We start from the raw sequence: 25,782 nt of genomic DNA, 5'->3' as shown, positions 1-25,782 counted from the left end.
CTGCAGGAAATTTACCAACTGTTTATATTGTGTTTCAGACAGTAATATCCCTTGTATTTCTTGTTGAAAATGTACAGGAAGTAAGTTTCTAGGAAGACTATCTCTTCCAAACTTTGGCTACTAACTTGTAAATGTAAAGCAGTATGCTGTCTTTTCTATGGCTAGTAGCAATAAAGATAACTAGGATATATATTTTAAGACAACAAAACAGTAATGAGAACAGGTTAATTTTCTTACCACTAGAAATGTTTATTGAAACCCGTTATCAAGATGACAACGAAAAACACATATAAAATTATTATCAACATTTTTTATGTGACGCGTGACAATCAAACACTGCTTAGTGAAAAGTGAATGTACTGAATCTCTCATTTAGTTTAATGATTATGTCCAGCAATCAACTAAATATTTGTCTTGAATAGCATTTTCTATTTCCCTGTTTTGTTGATACTTTATTAGTAAACTTTTCTTCTTTCGTCAAGTGAATCTCTCAGGTTTAATTTTTCCTGCTTTTAATCAAAACGGCAAATGAAATGTCACAACATTATTGAAGATAATACTTCACAATTACATAATTTCAATTTTAATTTCCAGTATTTTTCTTTTCAGCACATATTACTTCATCTAACATGCAGTTGTTTCAGTATTTATGCCCATGCACTGCTGCCCGCCATTCTGTGGTTCAGGATTGTTGCACAGTCTGCTTCTTGTTTGTTTTCCACTGGAACATGACGTCCAGCTGGACCAACAACCCCAGTTCCCATTAAGACTGACATCTGGAACAACAGAAAAATACATTTTCAGTTTTTGAAGAACTAAACTTTTTGTTGTTTTTCTAAATTTGGGTATGATTTAATCACCATTACTAAAACGTCTATCAAAGTTATCTATTCAATAGAGCACGTGAGCAAAAAAGAAGAATGCTACATTTTCAAAATGTATGATCACTCATGCCAAACCAGTCCATCTTTCAATACCTCCACAATGTGTATCAAAATATTTAAAGTGTTCAAATGTGTTCAGCCTTCAAAATGAATTGGTATAACGTGTTTCGATTGCACGTGAAAATAAATGTTGGTGCTTTCAGTTTAACATTGATTTTCCTGAACATTCAGGATCGATGATGAAAATAACATATGTCTGCTACTTCGTATATTTGTTTAGAAGTAGTATCAGCAAAGTATCCTGAATAATGATGCACCGAAGCTAGTCACTACTGTTCCTTTAAGCAATGGCTACCAATAATGTTTATGCTGAAGACGTTTAGGGCAACCATCCACATGCTTGCCTTCCTTTAGAAATGTACAGAAATTGCTTTGGCACAACTAGTGAACTGTTGGAAGCACCACTTTTATAGAAAATATGTTTAGAACTGTTCTACAAGCTGCTCTTGATTCATGCAGAAGGTGGGCTGGGCTGGCCATGGAGGATGTTGAAGCCCACCCCCTTCTTGCTGCTTTTTTATGAATTGGCTACTTTGACAAATATAGAATGAAACTAGACTAGTATGCGTTTTACACATAAGGGTGGAGGTGTGAAATCCTGTACCCAAACATGAAGTTAAAAATAATATATTTTCATTTCCTCATTGATGATCTACACAAAACCAATAATGTTTAATAATATGCATACAGTAAATCTCCAAATTTGGAAACATAGACAGTACATTGTTAATACTCTTACCTCTTCTCTGTGTAACCTCACAAGCTTTTCCACGGAACCCCACTGGACAAATACAATCACATCGTGTGTCTGCAAAAATAATAAGTGTGTGAGATGTTGATCTTTTTTATTGCCACTGCTTCCTTTGTGTGCCACTTTCTTAAAGCTTTGTCCATCACACTTCTCATTCTTATTAAATGCAATGGCAGACTAATGATGTGTAGCACTGCCATTCTTTAAATATTTAAGTATCATATCTACAGAGCCATTCCTGGAACTCAAAATATGACCCTTAATCCTCATGTGTATTTCCTCACCATAATAAGACCATTTGCGATCAATGTTATGCCCAGGCAGCACATCAAATGCCACATCAATGCTCTAGCACCCAACATAGCTACGATGAACAATACCTACAAATATAAAAGCAAATCAAATCTGATTTTACTTTGTCTCTCGGATCCCTTTGGATCAGTCATGCAACCAAGTGGTGCTTTTCTCTTCTCAAATAAATGTGAAATCCGAAACAGCATTCCATCGCTTATGCCTTCTTGAATGGATTCTGTCATTGCTCCAATGATCTCAGAAAACCACCCTTTTGATTGTTGTACTCAAGTTATACATGTGTTACTGAAACAGCCAACATACTTGTCCCCAACAAAATGTCTCTTAAAATTCATAATATTTTAAAACTGTGAGAAAGTGGATTATTAGGTGGGGTGGATGGTAGTCCACCATGTGCAATAATGGCAGTATTCTTGTTAGGTCCAGTAAAGGTTTCAGTAAACCTGAACTCAGCCTCTTGTGGCTATGGCACAGAGCATAAGGGATTAATTTAAGGAAATGTTTAAAGTATTTAGAAATACCAAAACAGTTAAAAATATAACACAATAAAAATGCCACTCCAATTTGTAAACATAGAGAATATCTTAATGAAGGAAATGACACCAAAACAACACAAATCCAAGAAGGGGAACCACAGCTATGACTTTCAAAAATATTGCATAAAAACAGTTAAAAAATAATTAAGCACAAAAAGCAAACATCTGGTTGCATTTGACCCAAACCTATGTGCGATTTAAGGTTAACCCGATGGACCATGAGGCGAATACAGAAAGCAGAAACATCTCTGTGGGAAGTGGCGTGTTGTAGATTGCTATGGAGTGCTTATAGAATGAAGTGGTGTGTTGTAGAGCGAAGTTGGGTGCAGTACAGTGGAGTGGTGTGTCTCATGGTGGAGTGGCATTTTCGTTAAGTGGAGTGTCAAAGAGTGGCATGGAGTGGAGTGAATAGAGTGTAGAAGAGTGTTGTGGAGTCGAGTGGTGTGTCATAGCTGTAATAGGGGGAGTGGCATGTCATAGGGTGGTGTGTTACAGAGTGTCAGAGTGGAGGGGTATAGAGTGGAGTGGCGTACAGTGAACTGACATGTTGTACTGAGGAGTGGCATGTCATAAAGTGGAGTGGCATGGAGTGTCACAAAATGGAGTGTCATAGAGTCGACTGTTGTAGAGTGAAGTGCATTTCATAGAGTGGGGTGGCATGCTGTAGAGGAGAGTGGAGTGTCACAGAGAGGAGTGGAGTGGCGTGTTGTAGTGTTGAGTAGAGTGGTGTGTTATACAGTGGAGTGCTGTAGAGTACCTAAGAGTGGATTGGCGTAGAGTTGAGTGATATTAAGTACAGTGGAGTTGCATGTCATAAACTGTTGCAGAGTGGAGTAGAGTGTTGTAGCATAGAGTGGAGTATAGTGTTGTAGCATAGAGTGGTGCAGAGTGGAGTGGCGTGTCATAGAGTAGAGTGGTGTGTCGTGGAGTGGCATGTCATATCAGTGTTTTAGAGAGGAGGGGCGTAGAGTGGTGTGGCATAGAGTGGTAAAGTGGAATGGCATAGAGAAGAGTGTGGTGCCCTAGAGTGGAGTGATGTAGGGTGTTGTAGAGTGGAGTGTCATAGAGTGAAGTGTCATTTGTAGAGTGGAGTGGTGTGGCGTAGAATGGAGTGGTGTGGTGTGGAGTGATATAGAGTGGATTGTTGTACAGTGGAGTAGCTTATCATAGAGTGAAGTGGCGTGTTGTACAGTAGAGTGGAGTGGCATAGACTGGAGTGGCATGTCATGGAGTAGAGTTGAGTGGCATGTCATAGAGTGGAGTGAAGTGGCATGTCGCAGAGTGGTGCAGAGTGAAGGAGAATAGTGTGAAGTTGTGTGTCGTAGAGCAGAGTGAAGTAGTGTGTCATAGAATGATGTGTCATACAGTGTCTTAGAGTGGAGGGGCATAGAGTGAAGTGGCATGTAGCAGAGTGGAGTTGCATGTTGTGAAGCGAACTGGTGTGTCATAGAATGGTGTGGCATGGAGTGTTGTAGAATGGGGTGCTGTAAAGCAGAGTGATGTACTGTACAGTGGGGTGGCATATCGTAGAGTGGACTGGCATGTTGTAGAGTGTGCTGTGTCCTATATACATCTTTTCCTTAGATTTCAGTAGGTACCATGGTACTTTCTAGTTATTTTTGTGAAAGTATAGTGGTACTTTGTAAATGTTTTAAAAAATGTATAAATTGATAGAAATAATGTTGCCTACCTCTAGAGAGTTTTCTAAACTGTCTCATGTCTTTCTATGCATTACTAAAAAATATTAATCTATATTTCACATAAAAAGACAGAACAAAGACAAAGTATGGTCTAAAGCAGGCTTCTCCAACCAGTAGCTGGTGAGCTACTGGTTGCTCTTCAACTGCCTTTGAGTAGCTCTCCATTGTGCTGGACATCCTACTAAATCAGAAGCTTTTGCTTGGAGAATTAATTTACGTATACCAAAATTGAACAGTATGTATTAGAGACAAAAACGTGTATTTCGAGAACTCATAACCTGTTGTTTGGAGAAAAATGCTTGTTTTTAAAAAATGTGTTTAATGCTGATAATAGCATGATAAAGTGTGCAATGTGGAAAATACTTATTACTAACTAGTACAATTACATAGGTGCTAGCTGCATTACAGTTATGGCTGGTATGTATTACCCATGAAGAGGTATTACAAACTGATAAAGCCTTTTTTATTTACATTACTGCTGGAAGTCACTGTTGACAATCTTGCATGGGGTGGACACTAATGTAATAATGTCTGATGCAGTGGAGTAGCAAAAATTGAGGGTGGCCCTGTAAAGTACATGGAGGGCCCCCCTCAGACTCACTCAGGAGCTCTCAGGCCACAGTTATGTGCTGAGGGGGCCACTGGAGCTTTGGGGCCCGTGCACTGTGGGGGCTGTGGATGCCTTTGTTACACCACTTGTCTAATGTAGTCACCATTACAACAACACTGATCCTAGTAATTTCAGGATGATTTCCATTGATCATAAGTAGCTCGTAGTAAAGAAAATGTTGGAGACCCCCAGTCTAAACAGTATGCTGTATTTTCATTTTTTCAAGGTTTTTGATTAATCAATATTATTATGTTTCATCTTCATCAAGTTTCATGGTATACTTCGATATTCCCTTGCCCAATATATCACTAAGTTTTCATCTCTTATTCTAAAACTACTGAACAAATTCAAATCAAGTAACAATGAAGACCCTTTCCACGCCGTAATCTGTATTCCTGACAAATTTCATGTAAATCCATTCAACCACTTTGCCACTACATCTGTCGAAAAAGACTGTGGCAAATACAGTGACAGAAAAACCTGTTTTAGGACCCCCTTTTTTCTTTGCACCGTTTCAACTAATCAGCACAAGACTTTGCATCATCAGTCATTGGAGAAAAATGAAAAAGTCAGCTGGAGATTCAGCAAATGGTGACAACGTTAATAGCAAGCAAAATCTGAGGAATTCCTCTCTCTCAAAATCCCTAATGTAACTAAAGAATGGTGCTAATTTGTGGAGTGAATTAACAAATTCTTCTCCCCCACAAAAACACATAATTACTTGTTTCCATTCCCCAGCATAAAATAATTTGCTTATGGACTTAGTGCTCTAGGCCATGTAAGGATGGCATCTAAAGTTCAGGGATTGTGATTGCTTCAGTTAGTTAGCACTGATGTCCCCTATTCAATTTTTTAATTTTATTGTTTTTCGAAAATTTAAATAATTTTCAATGCAATGTATATCTATGTTGTTAAAGCAAAAAATACAACAAAGAAACAACTTACCTTTCAGAAATGCCAACCCATTATTGCGGCACGAGGAACACCGACAGGAACTTATCTCAATCTCATATTCAGTAAGGGCACGCTTCATGTTATTTTTCAGTGTAAGTGCACTTGCAAATTCACTCGCTGTCACCAGTTCATAGAGTGGTTCTGCCTAAAAAATATTCAGACAGGTATTTTTAGATTTTAAGGAACCTGCAGCAAGGCAGATGGTTAGTGAAGGACAGAATAAAAAGTGAGATCAATTATGGTTTATTAAAGCATTTTTGAAGTATGCTTTGGATATGATTCATGAATTACGTAATAAAATAGGCACTCATAATTCCTGAATTGAAGTCTTCATATTTATAGACTGAGATCAAAACTAAATATGATAACATTGCCCTCACTCATCAGTGTTAACTTGTGGATAGGGTCCATTAATACCCTGGGTTTTGTGAAGAGATTTTCTATGCAAGATTACAAGAAGTGAAAGAAATATAATTGTCTTTGGCAAATATGTCATAAACCTATCCTTTAAGTATTCTTACAACGTGTCATATAGCTGCTGATCTCTCTTTAACATGGAATTATGACAATACTAAAATTTTGGTGAAAAAGCATGGTCAAAGGTCAAAATTAGTTAGGAAGACTAATGCAATTTCATAGTCCTTCTCACTCAGATTTACTCTGTAAGAATTCTTCCAAGATACCCTCAGAGAATTCCAAAGACCATTATTTTATACAGACAACGAGCAAGGCTTACTAATACAGATGAAAATTGCACATGTAATACTATGCATTTACGGCATCATAAAGTCTACTGTTGAAAGTTTTAGTTAATATTGCTGTAAATTCAAAATGAACAGCCAAAGTGAAGCCATAACATAAAATCTTATATTTTGTCAGATAGTAGCTGGAGATACCTAATTAGTTTCTCTGTCTCAAGTGTAGGCTTCCTATCTGTTTTTGTGAATCTAGCAAATTCTACTCAACACAAAGGGGGTCATTCTAACTCTGGCGGGCGGCGGAGTCCGCCCGCCAGAGTTCCCCCCTCCGAAATACCGCACCGCGGTCAGTAGACCGCAGAGGGTATTCTAAGTTTTTCCCTGGGCTGGCGGGCGGTCGCCAAAAGACCGCCCGCCAGCCCAGGGAAAAACTCCCTTCCCACGAGGATGCCGGCTCGTAATCGAGCCGGCGGAGTGGGAAGGTGCGACGGGTGCTGTTGCACCCGTCGCGCATTTCACTGTCTGCCAAGCAGACAGTGAAATACTTGTAGGGGCCCTCTTACGGGGGCCCCGCGACCCCCCCTACCGCCATCCGGTTCCCGGCGGGCGGACCGCCGGGAACTGGATGGCGGTAGGGGGGGTCGGAATCCCCTCGGCGGCGCAGCTAGCTGCGCCGCCTTGGAGGATTCCAAAGGGCGGCGGTACACTGGCGGGAGACCGCCAGTGTTGCCGGTCCGACCGCGGCTTTACCGCCGCGGTCGGAATGCCCTTGGGAGCACCGCCGGCCTGTCGGCGGTGCTCCCGCCGACCAAGACCGCCGGGGTCAGAATGACCCCCAAAGTATTTTTAAGGACATCTTTCACATTCGATCATAGCATGATCCTTAATCTTAATTATCTTTAATTTTCAATGGGGTCATACAACTGAACATGTGAAATCTGTTTGTGCCTTTCTAAATGGGACCTGTGACTGATACAACATGGGTAAACCTCCATTGCATTGTGATTCTCAGCTGATGGCATTCTCAGACCATTTTCTTTCACAAGCCATTCGTTAGTGAAAGCTTCTAAATCAGATATGCCACATTTTGGATTGCTCCTATTCTTGCCTTACACCTTGAAAATTAAAGCTAGTATGTATGGATAGTTTCTTTTAACTATTCAAATAAACAGAAGACATGCCAGGCACACAAGCAAACGTCATGTTTGCAAATAAACAAATGGCAGCGTCAAATCTATCAACTGCCACTCTTCAGCACTGCTCCAAAATGGACCATGTTTCGGGTCACAGAATCATGTCGGATATAAGTAGGGTATGGCACGTCACATTCTGTACTGTCCAAGTATTTGTTGAGAATATTACACGTACAGATTAAAGCTAATTGTAATAAAATCCAGTTTTGTAAAAGTTAGCAAATCTGTGGATGCTTAGGACTGTTTTCCTGCTGAATTATTTGCGTAATATCCATTTACACTACCCGTGGTGGATAAGCAGATTGCAACAAAGTTTCTTAACATCAAATGCACATGCTAATTTCACACTGCTTTTAAATGCTATCTATGCTAGCCGAATTTCAAATATGTTACAGATATAGCTATAAATATGTGGATATCATAATAATAAGAAATAAATAAAGGTAACTGTAACAAGGTGACAGTATTATGTGGTCTTACTATGTAATATTAACACAATACCTGAAAGTGGACCTCAAATTAATACCAGTAACCCTCAGCTCAGTCTTGGCAGAGTGGCAAAGAGCAGTCAGGCTACTTAGAGGAACATGTATGAAGCATTTCACAGCATTAACATGGATGATAAGTAATTGACATGACTCGATAGAAATCCAACACCAATTTCTAAAAATAAAACTTTTTTTTTAAATTAATTAATTTAGGCACCACACCGAAGTGAATATGGTGCAGATAACCAGAGTTATTGATTTTAGAGCATTAAATTAATCAGTACTTTGCGGAGCTGTCAAACACTATTATTGCGGTCAATGGGAGAAACACACAGTATGCAATAAGTAACTTGTGGGGTGAGTTCAGTTGAACCCACCTTGGGTTAAGGTCTTGCGGGCCCACAGACCAAGCAGCAACAGTTGTCATTGACTCACTATAGTTATGCTTCATTTCTTAGCACTCAAAAATCATGATGGTTCTACCCTGCACTGATGTACTTTGCACATTTTTCTTTTGTGTCATTGTTTTGAAACACATTGGAAACTCACGCCTACAATGGATACGTCCGTGGTGTGTGGGATTTATTCTCCACAGTATTTTTGAATACAGGTGGTTGTTTGAGCTCAGACTTTTAAAGGATTTACCTATTTTTGGTGTTACGCCTTTGTTACAACTTCTGTTTTTAAAAATGGCGACTGCCACTACCGGTTCCAATTGCAGTAAACTGCAGACTGGTTGTTCATGCATATTTAACATTTCACAGCCTCAGTAATGCGGGCAGTGATTTAATTTGCATGGTAGAAGCATACACTGCTTACAGAAAGGATGTTTTATATTCTTGGGTCAACTTTCCGACTGTGGATGCAAATACAAATCATTTTCATGAATACACTATTATTGCACTACCTAATGCATACAGAGCATATGCACTCTTAGAAATACCACTTACACATTGGTAACTTCCTAATTGGTTCCAAGGCGCCCTAGAACATGTACTTGCCCAAGTACGCATGGGACCCCTTAGTAATGAAGGGGCCACTTGGCCAGCTTTAGCTGGTTATACATCTAATCCTGATTTACGTCACTTGCCTGTTGCTAAACTTCAACAGTTATATACTACCCTTGTTCAACTCTACCAAAGGTTAGCTCAATTTGTTATGCACATTTTGATGGCAGCTCCTGTGTGAGTGGCAGCAGCGGGTAAACCACGGTTGCCTTCTACTCCGATAATTAGTCTTGTGATTATCAATGCAGTTATGGGTAAATTGCCCACAGTTGTTGAGGAAATTCCCTTTTGGATTACCAAAAAATAGACCAAATTGAGGCTGTGTTTCCCTATGGGACCACATGGGATGGACCCCAGACAGCGGACTGTAACACATGGGGTACAGTCTTTGCAACTTTCTGTACCCTGACTCATGGCACACATCTTTTGCAGTGTTACCGGATGTCTTGAAGCAAGTGCAGAATGAGTATTGGGCCGACCCGGCCCTAGGTATGGGTATGAAATCAATGGGAAATGATCCTGTTGTTTCTGAGATGATTCTATCAAACATCATAGATGAAGCTGCATCTCTGGCTATACATCAGAAGATTACCGCGGTCACTGCTGCTGATCGGGAACTTGAGCTGCTGACCATGACACCTGAAGTTTATACTGCAATAATTTGGAGACCAGACTACCTAAACCCCAACTTGGCAAACCTAGTGCAAGCAAGAACACTGCCAAACAGAACCCGGAGTCTGTTAGAAAAAAATGGGACAAATCTAAACGAAAGACTAAGGGGGTCATTCCGATGGACCGCCAGGGCCGGGGACCACGGAAGCACCGCCAACAGGCTGACGGTGCTTTCTGGGCTATTCTGACCGCCGCGGTCAGAAAAGGGGAACCGGCGGTTTCCCGCCGGTGTACCCCTGGCCCAGGGAATCCTCCATGGCGGCGCTGCTTGCAGCGTCACCATGGGGATTCCGACCCCCTTCCCGCCAGCCTGTTTCTGGCGGTTTTCACCACCAGAACCAGGCTGGCGGGAACGGGTGTCGTGCGGCCCCTGGGGGCCCCTGCACTGCCCATGCCACTGGCATGGGCAGTGCAGGGGCCCCCTAACAGGGCCCCACAAAGATTTTCAGTGTCTGCTTTGCAGACACTGAAAATCGCGACGGGTGCCACTGCACCCGTCGCACCCCTGCAACTCCGCCGGCTCCATTCGGAGCCGGCTTCCTCGTTGCAGGGTCTTTCCCGCTGGGCCGGCGGGCGGCCTTTTGGCGGTCGCCCGCCGGGCCAGCGGGAAAGCCAGAATGGCCGCCGCGGTCTTTTGACCGCGGTGCGGTCATTCGGCGGTGACCGCATGGCGGGTGGCGACCGCCGCCCGCTGCGGTCAGAATGACCGCCTAAATCTTGAGACGTTTGTCCTCCACCAACACCTCTGATAGAAAAGATCATTTGTGTGATCACACACAACTTAAACCTCCTGAGAGATATCAGCTGTCTGATATTCATTCCTTCTCTTTCCTTCCAGGACAAACCACACGAGAGAGGAGGGCATTCTGACTGCAGACAAGAAGAGTACGTGAAACTGAGAAAGGACTCATAACACTCATCTGATGTGAAGATCAAGAAGGAGGAAAAACCTTGTCAGTTAAAACCCCAAAAAGAAAAAGGTTGCAGCCATAACCACAAAACATGCCCTGAGATCCCTTCTACTGGGCAGTGACTCTCCTCAGCAGTACAGTCGAGGTCACAATAGTCCTCTGGACTCTCCGCTCAGTGAAAGCAACTGATCAATATGTGACAGTTGAGATTACGGATAGGCACATGGCCTCTCCAGATCAGCTCTACCATTTAGACATCGAAATTGATGGTGACATACTATGCACTATTCGTGTAATATTTTGGGACAATGTAACATATTGAAGACATTCTTTTAGCAGAGGTCAATTGATGCCAGAGTTTGTCCGCTCTTTCCCGCAAGGTGAAGTAGTAATCCTTCCTTCTTTCTCTGCCCTTGTCCCTGAAGAAATCAAACAGGCTTATGCAGCACAATGGGATCTTCCTCAAGCCCCAACATTATCCCACAATCATGTAGGCTGGGCTAAGGACTCCCCTTATCACATAATTCCCTTAAGGTCCAGCCTGCAAGCGCAAATCCAATATCCTATTAAACAGGATGCTAAAGCACCTGTTAGGGATATCCTATCCCAGTTAGAGTACCAAGGAGTAATTGAACACTGTATCGCCCAAATGAACAATCCACTTTTTCCTATTTTGAAACCGGATCATTCCAATGGAATAGTCTTAGACTATAGGCATTTGAATAGTCATACACACAGTTTTGCAAAACAAAACACACACAGTTTGGCACTTATTAATAATATCGTCTGTAAAAAAATATAAAACAACCTTGGATATTTGCAATGTTTTTTTCAGTCAAAATCTAGTGCCTGAGAGTAGGGACTTAAGTGCCTTCTCTGTGCTTGGCTTCCTGCATCACTTTGCATGCCTGGCCATTGGGTACAACTTCAGTCCAGGACTGTTTGCTGCCTGTATAGTGTCAATTCTTCATGATATTGACCCAGACGCACTGTCTTATGTAGATGATATCTACCTAACAGAGAATGATTTAAATGCACACTTAGCCAGAGTAGATCGTATAATTTGGGGATTTTCTGTCATTGATTACAAATTTGAATTTAAGAAATCTCACATTGCACTTTTCAGTGTCATATTGTTTGCATATAAACTCGCGAACAAAGGCAAAAGCCTTTCACTTCACTTCTTAGAGAAGTGTGCACTCCTACAACCATCTAATACTCTTTGGGAGCTTAAATCGCTTTTGGATTTCCTTAATTGTGGCAGGACATACATTCCTGATTATGCTCAATGTATGAAACCTTTGTATGAATGAATACATCCATATTTTTCCAGTTCACATTGGACATCCGACCACACTGATCTACTCAGATCACTACAATCTGACTTATTGATACACAACATTTACAATACTACAAACCTTGTCATCCGCACATTTGTGGGTGCCATTGGGTTTACTCACACTTCCTTCAACAAGGATGAAACAGTACCTATTGCATAGGAATCTAAATTTATATTCCAATGAAGAAATGCATTTTGCTTCCACTAAGAAAGTTCTGACTGATGTGCAGATGGCTATCCTAAAAGAACAGCCTCTTGCACAGGAAACATGCATAGTTGTTGTCACACCAATTCCAGCATTAGAGGCTTTCACAAAAGCTAGGGTTCCAAATGCTAAAGCTCTGCATCCCAGATGGATTCAGTGGGCAACTTCCTGAACAGCCAGGGATATAAACTTTATGACCCGTCTTTGCAGACACAAGACTTTTTGCAATAGAAGCATGTTTAGCCCATGCCATTAATATTTGTACAACATAAATGTATAGTTTATAGAGATGGTTCAGCTCATCCTGCATAGGGAGTAGACACCAGTATTTAGTGTGTGTGCTTCGATTCATGGTATTGTGTTAGATGGTAGATTTCAACCCCAGAAAACTCACACACAGTCCCTTGGGGACTGTACTGTGCAGTTAGCTGAACTGAAAGCTCTGATTTTGAAACTAAAAAATACGGATCTTGAATTCCCCACACTTATCATGTGTGATTCATATTATTGTGTCCAGACATTTAATGACAATCTGCATTATTGGCATCAGAATGGTTTCAAAGACTCTAAAGATAACACCATAAAGCATAAAACACTTTGGAAGACAGGTTGTCACGTGTGAGAACACAGGCTGTAGGGACTTTGTTGGCAGATGAAGCAGCCAAAGTGGCAGTTGCGACTGCTGCTGTAGCTGTGATTACATGTTCACAAATCCGCATTGACAAAGATATACTGGCAGCCGAAAAGACGACAAGCAATGGCACTCCCTTACCCTAGGGCTTTCCAGCTAAATATGCATACCATTTAAGTGAGCATAATATACCCTATGATACACACCCTTGAGTTGGTGATCAGCTGATTCCCAACTTAGACCACAGGCTAGCATTAGTAAAAGCGGTGCATGAAGGTGTTACTTCTGTTCACGCTGGTGTGGTGGCTACAATTTTGCTGCTACAGCAGCGTTATGACTGACATTGCTTATACACATAGACCAAGACATATGTCCATTGTTGTGCCATTTGTTAACAAATTGAGTGCTCCACTATAGCACACCCCCAGCAGACACACCTATTCATTTTGAACAAACCTTTTCGGCTGCATTTATTTGGACCATGCAGATCCTCTTATTTTGGATGTTGCATTTAAATGTATCCTTCTTGCAGTTGATTCTTGCTCTAGATTCCTCTGGGTGTGGCCACAGCATTCGGCTGACGCTCGAACTGTCATCAAAGATCTGCAAGTTTGTGTATTAACTTATACATGCAGTATTTTCCAATCTGACCAGGGGCCTGCTTTCAAAGCATACAGGGACTCCATTCCTTTGTTACCGGTACAGGTGCATTATTCTTCAGCATAAAGGCCTGAGGGAAACTCTTTTGTGTAATGATTGAACAGTGACTTAAAACAGTTCTTGACAGCTAGGGATTTAGGCTCATGACGTCGTTGAATCCACCACCCCAATGGGGTCAAACGCACACTTAATAATCTCCCAAAATGACATCTGGAGGGGGCAGACTCCATACCAGGACCTCTTTGGAATAAACATGTATGTTCCTGACCTTGATGGTCCAGACAATGTGGCGGCTGTCATGTCCTTTGACATTAACAATCGTTGTGTTGTCTTACAGGATTTTCAACACTTCCGTGACTCATAATCAAGCAACCAGTTGAAGACGTCTTCCTCCACAGGGATCTCATCAAAGAGAAGGCTGCGGTGAAGGTGGAGTTTGGCCTAGCATACCTTTCTCCTGTGCCAGTCCTTGGCATACAAGGTATAAGAACTGTAATTTTGCCAACACTTGCTGATTTCAAAACATTTGTTTTGTCTCCATTGAACACGTCAAATTACATCATGTGGCCGATACTAAATAGTAGGCCCGGAGGAGCCTTTGGTAGTCCCCTAACTCCTCTTGCTACCATACAGCTAATTCCTCTGCAGCATGTGAGCACCACCGAAGCTGTTTCTCCCCAGCTGGTGGGGATCCGGGAATCACATCTCTTACTTCCAATTTCCTCTGCAAACACCAGCCACAATACAGTCATGAGTGCTGTGCTTCCTGCAACAACTTATGTTGCTAATTTGGTTTCTACAGTTCCACCCCTCAGTGACTACAGGTTTTCTATTCCTACCTGTGGCTCCCATTTTTTGACATACTGGTTCTGGTTATTTTGTGGGAACGGATGACTTCTCATCACAATCTTTTGACTCTTTCCGGTCTCAGAGACTCCACCTATGAAAGTTTGTGTTTTCTTTTCATAGATAAAATGTACTTATTTGGTTCCACCTTGGATATACGATAGGATTATGCTAGCCTTGATTATTTTTTCCCTTTGGATTTCAATTTGTGACAGTCTTTTTCTTGTCAATCGATGGCCACTATCTCCTAGAAAGGTCAGCCACAGAACTGGTCGAGGAGGTGCTGACTCCTCATTCTTCTTTCCTTACAGTGACATGAGACCTGCCTTGTGTGAACAATTCAGCTGTGCCGTTAATGGATGGAACTGTTTGGGATAAAGTCACCGTTGATGTCTTCGGCCCCAACAAGATTCTGCAGATTCCATGTGCATTCAAAATATCCATGAGTGACATCATTGTACCTGGGTTACCTTCTGATAAGTGGGATATTGATACTATTATTGCAATGTTGTCTGAGTTAGAATACTGTACTGTCTTCGACTATGAAAATCTTTATTTAAGTTCAGCCAATTATGGAGACATGTTCTGTTACCACCATTATGCGCATCACTATTTACATAGAGCTAACATTAAAATTTCAATTTTCATTTATTCACAGTGGGAAAATTGTCCAGCTCCCTCACAGGACAATTCTCCAAAATACAAAGCTAAATTTACATATTTTTCTAGTCAAAATATAACTTACCCTATATCCTTCTATTTTAAATTAGTCCCCATAACAGCAAATAAATACATGCTGGCACAAATGATACAGTTCAACAGACTACATGTCTGGGATTCACATAAATCAAGGACACGAATGGCCCCAATAATCCCTCTATTGCCCTTTTTGACAATTGGCAGAATATTTTAAATTACACTGAAGATCAGCTCAATGAAATGGTCCAAATTGGCACCTTTAACTCTACATTTACAAGTTCAAACGGGTGGTTATTTTGACCACAGGACACAAAGGTAGTCATGCTCATTTTTTTAATTCCTCACAGGGGTTCAATACAAGCAGGCCAGACCCTTGTTATTCTCCATCTCAACATTCAGATGTAGTCACCACTTATTCAGTGGGGAAGTTATGTCAACTATGGTTAGAACATTCCACACTGTCTGTAGTAAAACAACTTATTTTTTACCTATCGGAGGACATGGATCTCTCTGATTTCTTGTTGGGTCCTAGGTCTCCTTGTTCAAAAAGATTTATTTATGTAACCTATAATGAAGTTTGGAAATTGTTGCAGATGGAAGCTGCTGCACATTTAAGACAATTAATCAAAATAATTTGGATCAAGTACTTGCTGTTGTTGATAATAGCATTAACACATTGTCTTCTCAAATTTACGGTATGAATAATGTTGTGTCATCTGCCATTGATATCATGCAAAATGATATGTCTGTATTGTACCATGGGCAAAGTCAGCTTAGATCAGTTATGCAATTTAGCTGGACACTATAGGTCCTTAAAAATGGCTGCATACCTTAGCAATAACTTAATTTGAGTCACCTATTTTTGCCATTCAATCTGACCCACAAACAACAACTCATGGCTCAAAAAGATACCACATATACAAAGTTACATAGCGAGAAGTTTGACATGCTGTCCTTTACCATTGCAGAAACACCAGCCACAGTTTGGCCAATACATGGAGAAATATCAATCCGTATTTCAACATTCCAGTTCACTTATTGCATGAAACATTTTCCCGCAGGTAGATATGAGGCCCTGGGAGGGAGCTTTATCTACGAGATATGGTTATTCCCCTTTGAATATCATTGTGAATGGCTGGGTTAGGAGGTGTTTCTCACTGGAAAAGAATGTGACTCCTCTGTTAGCCACTCACTTGTGTGCAAACATGTTACTGTTTACGGCTCCTTTAATGCATCTATTCTAAATGTGCCCTATTCATTTAACAGAATTCCAGTTCAGCAACTTTACTCCCTCTTAATGTTCTATCCTGTTGTATAGCCATTTTAGCGATGTCTCTAGGCTCGTATTTTTAGCAACTGGGCCTGCTGTTTGTGCCCTTTAGCCCAGTTATATTTTTTTCTGCTTTTGTTATTACTTCAGGATAGCCCACATTTTTTTTACATGCTGTTTTATCTTCTTTATGTAGTTGTTCTTTCACCTAGGACAGCATTGCATTTTCTTAGCAAGACATTCTTTTCACTTTGTTCTTTCCTCGAAGCTGCAGCGAGATACGGTTGCCGGCAAAGTAGTACACTGCCTTTCCAGCATTAACAGAAACATAAACATCCTTACATGGGGACGTTTTCTCAGAACATCAGCTGCTTTATTATGCAAACACTTCTCTGTCCCATGCACGTTAGAGGGAGATTACAGCCAGATGCCCACAACCGCATGCTGATTGACTTTGCTACAGCTGCTTGCTGAGACTATTGGTTCACTGGTCTACATGGGGATGGTGTCTCTCTATAGACAACAGGCTTCCTTGCTCAGGTATGGGGCATAATATCTTCCCAGGAGGAATCCTGTAGGGCGGATTAGGGCTTATCATGCTGTGCTCTAATATAGCTTAAGTAGGAACTGCATATATTACACATAGTGAAAGTATGGTGGGACTTTTCTTGTGTTTCACTTTTCTTGTCACAATTTTGCTTATAGCTTGTTTCATCCTTCTAATTACTGCAATTCATGCCATTTTATCTAAGACACAGTTGTTTCAATAAATCTTATTGAACCATTTTCCTGCCTTTGTTTGTCTTTGCATGTGTGAGAATAATGTAACTGAGAGAAAAGGATAAGATCTGATCCACCACGATTTCCCCGAGAAGTCATTACGTCATGCGTCCGGTTGCCACACATCATCCCTGCTCTGAGGCGGAGATGAGGCGCTGCTAGTTGGCTGGAAAAAATTAAGCCGACAGTTGTCCCATGGTGTGTGGGATGGGACTCAGTTCCCCACAATTCAGGTGATGCTGCTGCCCGAATCCAGCAGCCTCATTAGGATAATGAGAGCCCACATAACATGGTGCTGCCAATGTTTGGTCAGGCACTGATGTTTGGATCCTCCTGAGTATATCTGTCACACTACTTGCTAAAGGCACCTCAATACTATATACAGAGATGTCCGTGATATTGATGATTTCCTCAGCTAGGTAGGTAGTACCTATCCAGCACTCTAGGTTGTTCAAGCTTGAACCATAAAAGGATCAACCCCCGTTTGGTGTCCTTATCTCTGTACAGGTATATCCACCATGGTGAACCCACAATGAGTGGTATTTGCAGTAAACATGCGACCTCCCCTCACTGCTCATTTTCTGGCTAATGGCCTCACAGCCCAGGGGGGTCCTGTATATTTGTTGTTGAGGCTCATCCAGCCTATAGAACAGAAATATTCTACTATTGGTTCACCTTTCCAGCAGTTGATGGGAACACTAACACAGTTCATCACTACAAACCTGCTAATAAACCTGCACAATACAGAGCATATGCATATTTAGAGATACCTCTATCTTTTCAAGTCCATAATACCTGGCTTGATAGTGCCCTACCACACACAATACTACATTAGGTTAGGTCCTCTGAGCAATGATGGTCCTACCTGGACTTTACTGGTCACATATCCACAACATCCTGATGCAGAAACCTTGACGGTAGCTTTACGTCACACTTGTACGTTCAGCTTACAGCAATATACAGACTGTTAGTACAGTTTGTGATGCAGACATTAAATACTAACCCAGCATGCGCTGCCTCAGCGCATCCACATGGAGTCACGCCAGGCATTAACCGTTCGACTGTACATTCGATCATGGGTAAAGTACCCACCAAACGGGAGGAGTTTCTGTTTTGGTTAGCTCAAAAAATACTTGCGCTGGAAGCAATTTTTCCCCATTCGGGATCTCAGAATAAACATAGAATACTCACTATGTGCTTGCCATTTGACATTGTTCCCACAGTAGATAACTGCAATACTTGGGGCACAGTATACAACAGCAAACGGTACACCGACACTTGCCAGGTGTGAAAACAAATTCAAGATGAATACGGGCTGCTCTAGCCCTGGACTTGAGGATGCAATTAATGGGCAATTTTGCCACAGTATCTTCAATTATATTAAATAATCTTAAAGGGGAAGTAGTTGGACTAGCCGTGTATACAGGTACGGGAAGTACCTGTACAGGTCAAGAATGTGAGCTGCCAAAGATTATTTACTCTAGTATTGGTCGAGATAGTCTGGGAGCCAGGCCTATCAAACCACAATTACAGGGTAAATCCAATAAGGATTCTATCAAGGAAGCACCTGAGGGTTCTACAAAATGCTGGAATAAACTACAGCAAACACCTAAAAAAGAAAGGGGAGAATCTTCACATTTGGAGACCCTTCAAAATCGCTATAATCTTAGAAAAAGATATAATATAAAAATGCCCGATAGATATCTATATACTGATACACGCCAATCTCCTTCCTTTCCAGACTCACCGGATGAATGCAGAGAGAGAGGTAGGGGGTCAGAGCAGCGAACTGAGTATGTGAAACTGAGAAAGGACTCACAACGCTCTACAGAGGTTTCTGTCAAGAAAGAAGAGATACTTCCCCAACAAAAAACCCCAATTCAAAAAGGAAAAAGTGGCAGTGATTGCTATACAAAATGCCACTCAGGATGAGAGCTTTTCCAAAGAACAGGAAGTGGGCACTGACAGTGCTAGACAGTGCGGCTGAGGTCACAATAGTTTCCTGGAATCTTCAAGAGCATCTGCAGGTGAAAGCAACTGATGATTTCTTACAAGCTGAGAGTGCGGATATGCATGTCCCAACACCCAATATGGTGTATAAACTAAAAATACAATTAGAAAAAGACATTGAGCGCACAATAGACTCCATCTTTTGGGATCGCGTTCTTACCATTTATTGTATTGTATTGTACTAGTATTTATATAGCGCTTACTACCCCTGACGAGGCATTGAAGCACTTTCCGCAGAGTAGCACGCTACTCCGGAGCCTAAGAGGAATTAGTGGTGGATTAGTATAGGGAAATATGTGTTCAGTTTTAGTATTTTTATGAGTTAATGTGAGCAGAGGATATGTGAGCTCATTAGTTGGATTGACTAGAGTAATGGGGGGATAGAGGAGGAACGAATCTAGAAGTGTCAATTAAAAGTTTATAGTAATAGGATGAGGCTTTGGATGAGTAAAGGAGAGATGGAGGAGGGAAGAGTCTGTGAAAAGGGTTAGGGAGATCATAGTAGCAGGAGGGCTTTTGACTGAGTCAAGGTGAGATAAATGAGGGAGAATTTATTAGGGTTGTTTGTGAGATCATGGTGGTAAAGTGAGGTTTGGGTGAGCTAGATGTGGAAGAGGAGGGAAGAGCTTAGGCAGGGTTATTTTGGAGATGAAAGTAGTAGAATGGGTTTGGGATGAGTCAGAGTGGGGTTGGAGGATAGATTGATAAAGACATGACATATGGTGATGGGTAGATAGAGTAAAGCTTACAAGAGAGTACATTTATATTATGTTAATCTATTGTTTTTTTTTTTTTTTATATATATATATATATATATATATATATATATATATATATATATATATATATATTTATAGATCCTTTTTTATTCATTATTTTATTTTTCTTGAATTTATTTATTCATTATTATTATTTATTTCATTTACTTTATTTTTTTAACTTTAATTTACTTATTTATAATTTGAGTTTTATTTATAGATTTTATTTCATTTATACACACACACACACATATATATATACATATATATATATATGTATTCACATACATATTTAATCATGAGTAAATATACATTCGGTAAATAGGTTTAAAGAGTATTTGTGTAATTTATTGTTATGACATAGTAAAGATACATATTTCCTTAAGAACTATACATATCTAGAATATACATATATTCAGATTAAAAATATTTATCAACACATGCATACATAGTCCATTGCTGTTTGAGTATGGTGGTTATGAAGGAAAGAGCCAATTCTTGAGTAGTCTTCTAAAGACAAGATAGTTATCCGTGGATCTTGTATTTGGGGGTAATGAATTCCATAGTTTAGCTGCTTGAACAGAGAAGGATGTACCACCTATAATCTTTTTCTTGTATGGTGGTGTTCTAAGGCAGGGTACCAATCTTGAGCGGGGGTTTCTTTGTTGAATGTTTTTGGTTATTTTTTTTCTGATAGAAAGTGGTCCTGTTCCACGTATAGCTCTGTGGGTGAAACAAAGCAGCTTGAAGAGGGATCTTCTGGCAACAGGTAACCAGCTGAGTGCTCTCAAGGCAGGGGAGATGTGGGCTTGTGGCTTTACATGTAATAGTAGCCTGGCAGCGGAGTTTTGAATACGTTGTTGTTTTTTCATAATAGATAGAGATGATCCATCTTAGAGGCCATTGGCATAATCCAGGTTGGATAGTACAAGAGAGATGGTAGCCTGCACCTTGTGTGGAAATCTGAGGTGGGGAAAGATGCATCGCAGAGTCTTCAAGGTGATGAAGATTGTTTGTGCTAATTTTTCCATTTGGGCATTTATAGTTAACTTGGAGTCCATGGTAATTCTGAGGTTTATTAACTTCCTTGGATAATTGAGGAGGTGGTCCGAGTTTGTCAGGCCAGGCGCACAGTGGGTCATACTTTTTCCATTCACCACATATGAGTATTTCTGTTTTGGAGACATTTAGTTTGAGATGTCTCCAAGTCATCCACTGATCAACAGCTCTGAGGCAACTGAAGATTTGTGAGTTTTCAATGTCTTTGGGGCATTCCAATTTAAGTAGTATTTGTGTGTCATCTGCATAGTTGTAGCATGTGAGTTGAAAATCATTGATCAGTTCTGGTAATGAATTAGTGTAGATGTTGGAAAGCAAAGGTGAGATGATTGATCCTTGGGGGACCCCTGCTTTTGTGAGATAGGGTTTGGATGAGAAGGGGGAAAATAGATAATATTAGTTCTGTTTTGAAGGTAGGATGTAATCCAGTCAAGAGCAGTCCCTTCTATACCGGCTTTGTGAAGTCTTTGAATTAGGGTGTCATGATCAACCGTATCAAAGGCAGCCGAGAGGTCCAAGAGAAGAAGTGCAGTAACTCCATTGTGATCGACTGTGTTTTTAAGATCATCCCAGATTGCTATGAGTGCTGATTCAGTGTCTCTTCCTGGGCGAAATCCAGTTTGGTTGTCTAAAAGTATGGAATTGTCTTCAATGATTTGTGACATCTGGGCAAATGCTGATCTTTCTATCAGTTTGCCCAGGAAAGGTCCATTTGTGATTGGTCAGTACTTGTTGGGATCCTGAGGGTCTAGGTGTGTTTAATAACAGACATATGTATGCCTTTTTCAGGTCTTCAGGAAAAGTTCCTGTGGTTAAAGAGTTGTTGATGATTCTTCTTACAGGTGTGGCAGCAGAAGTAGATAAAATAATGTTCTTGAAGATGTCTGGTGGACAAGGGTCAGAAGGGCAACCAGAAGGCCTGCTTGCTTTGACCAAATCCATAAATTCACCTTGTGATATTTGTTTGAAGGACTGTACAGGCTGGGTTGGTTTGATGTTATTGGGGATTTTAGGAAAGGGGTTGGCACTAATAGTTTTCTTCTGCTTTCAATAGGAGTCCACTGTGTCTGCCTTGGTTGTGTACTGAGTTGCCATTTTGTTTGTGAAATCATGAGTAGTGTGATGACTTCCTTCCATGCATTTAGGTTTTTGAAATTCATTGAGAATTTTTATCAAATTCTTTGGTTGCAGATTTAGCATTTTGTATTCTGTCTGAGTAGTAGCTTTTTTCAGCTTTTTTGATTGATGGTTTGTATATTCTGTTAAGTTTCTGTAGCTGAAGTTTGTCATGAATGTTCTTTGTTTTGAGCCAGGACCTCTGCAACCTTCTGATTTGTTGCTTTATCTTTTAAGCTCTGTGTTTCACCAAGGTGTTCATTTTCTTTTGTCCTGTTTAACTTTTCTGAGTGGTATTAGGATATCAAAAGCTTCATGTAGCCATTCATAAAGTTGTGGAACAGAATTAATTGTATCTAGATCTGGGTTGGCTGTTAGTTGTGTTTCTAAGTCATCAAAAATGAGTTTGCTCCATGATCGATAGGTACATGTATGTAAGTAGTGGTGGAGTGTTTTGATTTGTGGTGTTTAATGTTGGAAAGTTATCAGATGGTGGTCTGACCATGTGATTGGCGTGATGCTATAAACGGTAACTAGTCCAGGCTTAGTAAAAATGACATCTAGGTTGTGTCCAGTGATGTGTGTGGGATTGTATACAATCTGATGTAGGTTCAATGTGACTAGGCCAGTGGTGATAGCTTTTGGATGGGGCATATTGGGTTTGTCAAACCAAATATTTAGGTCCCCAAGAATGCATAGGTTTGAGTATAATGTAATAATAATATTTGAGACTGTATCTAGAAAAGCGTCTGGGAATGTTGAGTTGTTAGGTGGAGGTCTGTATAGGAGGAGAAAGTTACATAGGAGGAAGTTGGAGTAGGGTGGCATCTGGTGAGGAGGGCTTCACAACCTTGTATGGATATGTTGTTTGTTTTACTGAGAGTTATTGCTTGTTTAAATATTTTATTGCTAGTCCACCTCCTCTCTTGCCTACACGGTTTTGTGTGATGGTTTGATAGCTGGGAGGAATGGCTTCATACAACACTGGGTCCATGTCATCCCCCAACCATGATTCTGTTATGAATAGTAAGTCAGGTTGTGTGTCTGTGAGCAGGTCATAGATGTTTGGCTTGTTTTTTGAGAGTGACCGACATTTATAAGCTGGCAGTTTAGAAAAAGGGGCACAATAGTCCTGTTTTTCAGTATAGTGTTCCTCTTCCAGCATGCTCAGGAGGCATTTTGTTGGGTCTGTGTGTGTGGGTGGTGGACTTGGTGGCTGAGAGAGACATGAAGAGTGTACATGTTTTTGTAGGTTGGCCTTATTATGTAACAGACAAGGGGATGCAAAGTTGTTAAGAGCGGCATGTTGTTTATATTGTTTGTGTCTGTTTTGTGTGGAAGGAGTATGGGTTAGAGGGGGTGAAGGAGTATGTGGATCATAATGTAAGGCTCTAAATTGTGCAATGGATGAGATGCAGGTGAATGAATGTTGCTTGTGGTAGATGTTTGGAAGAGTGAGAAAGTAGGGGTAAAGATAGGTCAAGATTTGATAATTTATAGGCTGAAAATGATTGGCCACCAGAATGTGTCTGCAATCTCCCAGATGGGAAAGAGGTAATTGAACCCTATTTCTCGCCCCTTGTTCCCAGACAGCTCAGGGAAGCTTACACCATTGGTTGGGCAAAGGCGTAGGCACCCGCATTATATCCCAACCCTGTGGGGTGGGATAAAGGTTCTCCCTACCATGTAATACCAATTAGGTCTCAACCCCCACCTCAAACCCACTATCCAATAAAGCATGAAGCTAGAGCACCCATGTGGGAAATCCTCACGCAGCTAGAGTACCAGAGCGTAATCGAACCCTATGTCTCACCAATGAACAACCCATTGTACCCTGTAGCCAAACTGAACCATACATATAGAATAGTCATAGACTATAAACATTTAAACAGTCATACATGCACATTTGCCATTCAAAATGCACACAGTACAGCACTTATAAACAATATAATGTGCAAAAAATATTTAAAAATCTTGAATATTTCCAATGTTTTTTTCTGCCAAAATATAGCACCTGAAAGTAGGGACTGAACAAGGTTCAGCACCTTGGGCTTTCAGGAAAAAAAATGATATCTCCCACAAAGGTATAAAAACAGTCCAGGATTGTTTTCAGCTCGTGTTACTTCAATTTTACACAACACTGACCCTGAGGCATTGTCCTACGTAGACGATATCTACCTTACGGATGATGATCTCGTACAACACGTAAGACGGGTGGCCAGCACTGTTGTGGGATTTGCCGAATTGGGCTACAATTTTTTTTTTTTTTAAATGATAAGAGCCTTCATTAGTGTCCTGTTTTTCAGATACAAACTATCAGATGAAGGCAAGAGCTTAGTGCCCCAATTTTTAGAAAAATGCACACAACTACTACCACCAAACATTATCAAAAAGCTACAGTCACTGTTGGACTTTTTAAACTTTGGCAGAACATACCTTCCAGATTATGCACAATGCATTAAACAATTATAAGACTTAAAATGTCCTGACTTTTCAAGAAAATATTGGACAATCGAACACACATGCATTCATAGAGCATTGCAACAAGACATGCTTGCAGCTAAACATTTACACACAAGGGACAAAAAAACTCATTTGGTCAGCAGAGTAATTGCTAGTGCCATTGATTTCACCTTTGTAACATTCAATGAGGGTGAAACCGTCCTTATAGTATTCAAATCACACCTATGTTCCACAACTGAACGCTTTGCTCCCACAGAAAAAATGCTGACTGCTGTTCAGATGGCTGTCATTAAAGAGAGACCTCTGGCCGAGGGGAAACCCTTCATTGTCGTATTTCCACTCCCAGCCCTTGAGATTGTTACCAAAGCCAGCGTTTCTAACGCTAAGGCACTACATACACGTTGGATCCAATGGGCAACGTCTCTGATGGCCACTGAAGTTAACTATGTTTTGTTTTGTTGTTCATTTTGTTGACAGTGAGCTAGTCGGGTATTTTGGTGGTGCTGGCTGTCCTTGGTTCTGAATGGGACACACTATCTTGGGGTGGCACTATAGCACAAGGTACCTTGCAGACTGAGTTCAGCGAAGCCCTTTGGTTCTTGACTTGGGAGTTCACCTCAGAACAGGAAGAGCAGCTCTGCAACACACAGGTGATTTTAGTGCAGAGGTGCTCCTGGCTGTCTGGAGTGCTGAACAGGATCCGCGGGTGCTGGCTTTCACAGGCTTGCTAACAGAGGGTGAAAGGGGATGCAAAGACTGGACACCGAAGCCACTGAGGTGGGTTGTTGCATGGTGACATTGGTTCCTTCGGCCTGGAGCTTCGAATAAAGCAGGTAGTAGTCAAGCTGACCACAAACAAGCCTTGGTGCCGGCAAGCACAGTGGTTTGAGAAATCTTCTTCCAGAGGCCCAGGGCAAGAATGCAGAAAGCTGAGCCTCACTGAGGGTCTGGACTGCAGTTTTCTGAAGGCTCCTGACTGGTGTCTTTTGGACAGCCAAGCTTTGAGGCCTGGTGGACAGTACTTCAGTAGCTGTGGAAAACATGGTCTGGTCTTGCCGTTGTCAGGGGACTAGTTTCTCTAGTCGTAGGGAGTTCTGGTGAAGGGGTTCCCTTAAATCCTAGCTTTAGGTGTGTTAATGGGTCCATTGGCCAATGGGCATCCAGTTCTGC

General features: G+C 41.1%; 1 protein-coding gene across 1 annotated transcript in view; it reads right to left on the bottom strand.

Annotated features, from left to right (window-relative positions):
- Positions 1–224: 224 nt before the first annotated feature.
- Positions 225–25,782, bottom strand: part of C8B (complement C8 beta chain) — a 185,826-nt gene continuing 160,268 nt past the window's right edge. Inside the window, exons 10-12 of the mRNA XM_069232591.1 lie at positions 5,799–5,952; positions 1,684–1,752; positions 225–776 (exon numbers count right to left, since the gene is read on the bottom strand). Coding sequence (XP_069088692.1) covers positions 625–776; positions 1,684–1,752; positions 5,799–5,952 — 375 coding nt within the window. The 3' untranslated portion in view covers positions 225–624. The remainder of the gene's footprint in view (positions 777–1,683; positions 1,753–5,798; positions 5,953–25,782) is intronic.

This window comes from Pleurodeles waltl, chromosome 4_2 (assembly GCF_031143425.1).
Source record: "Pleurodeles waltl isolate 20211129_DDA chromosome 4_2, aPleWal1.hap1.20221129, whole genome shotgun sequence".
In the NCBI taxonomy this organism is placed as follows: Eukaryota; Metazoa; Chordata; class Amphibia; order Caudata; family Salamandridae; genus Pleurodeles; species Pleurodeles waltl.
The sequence above is the reverse complement of the archived record's forward strand: the minus strand, read 5'-3'. Positions and strand labels throughout refer to the sequence as shown.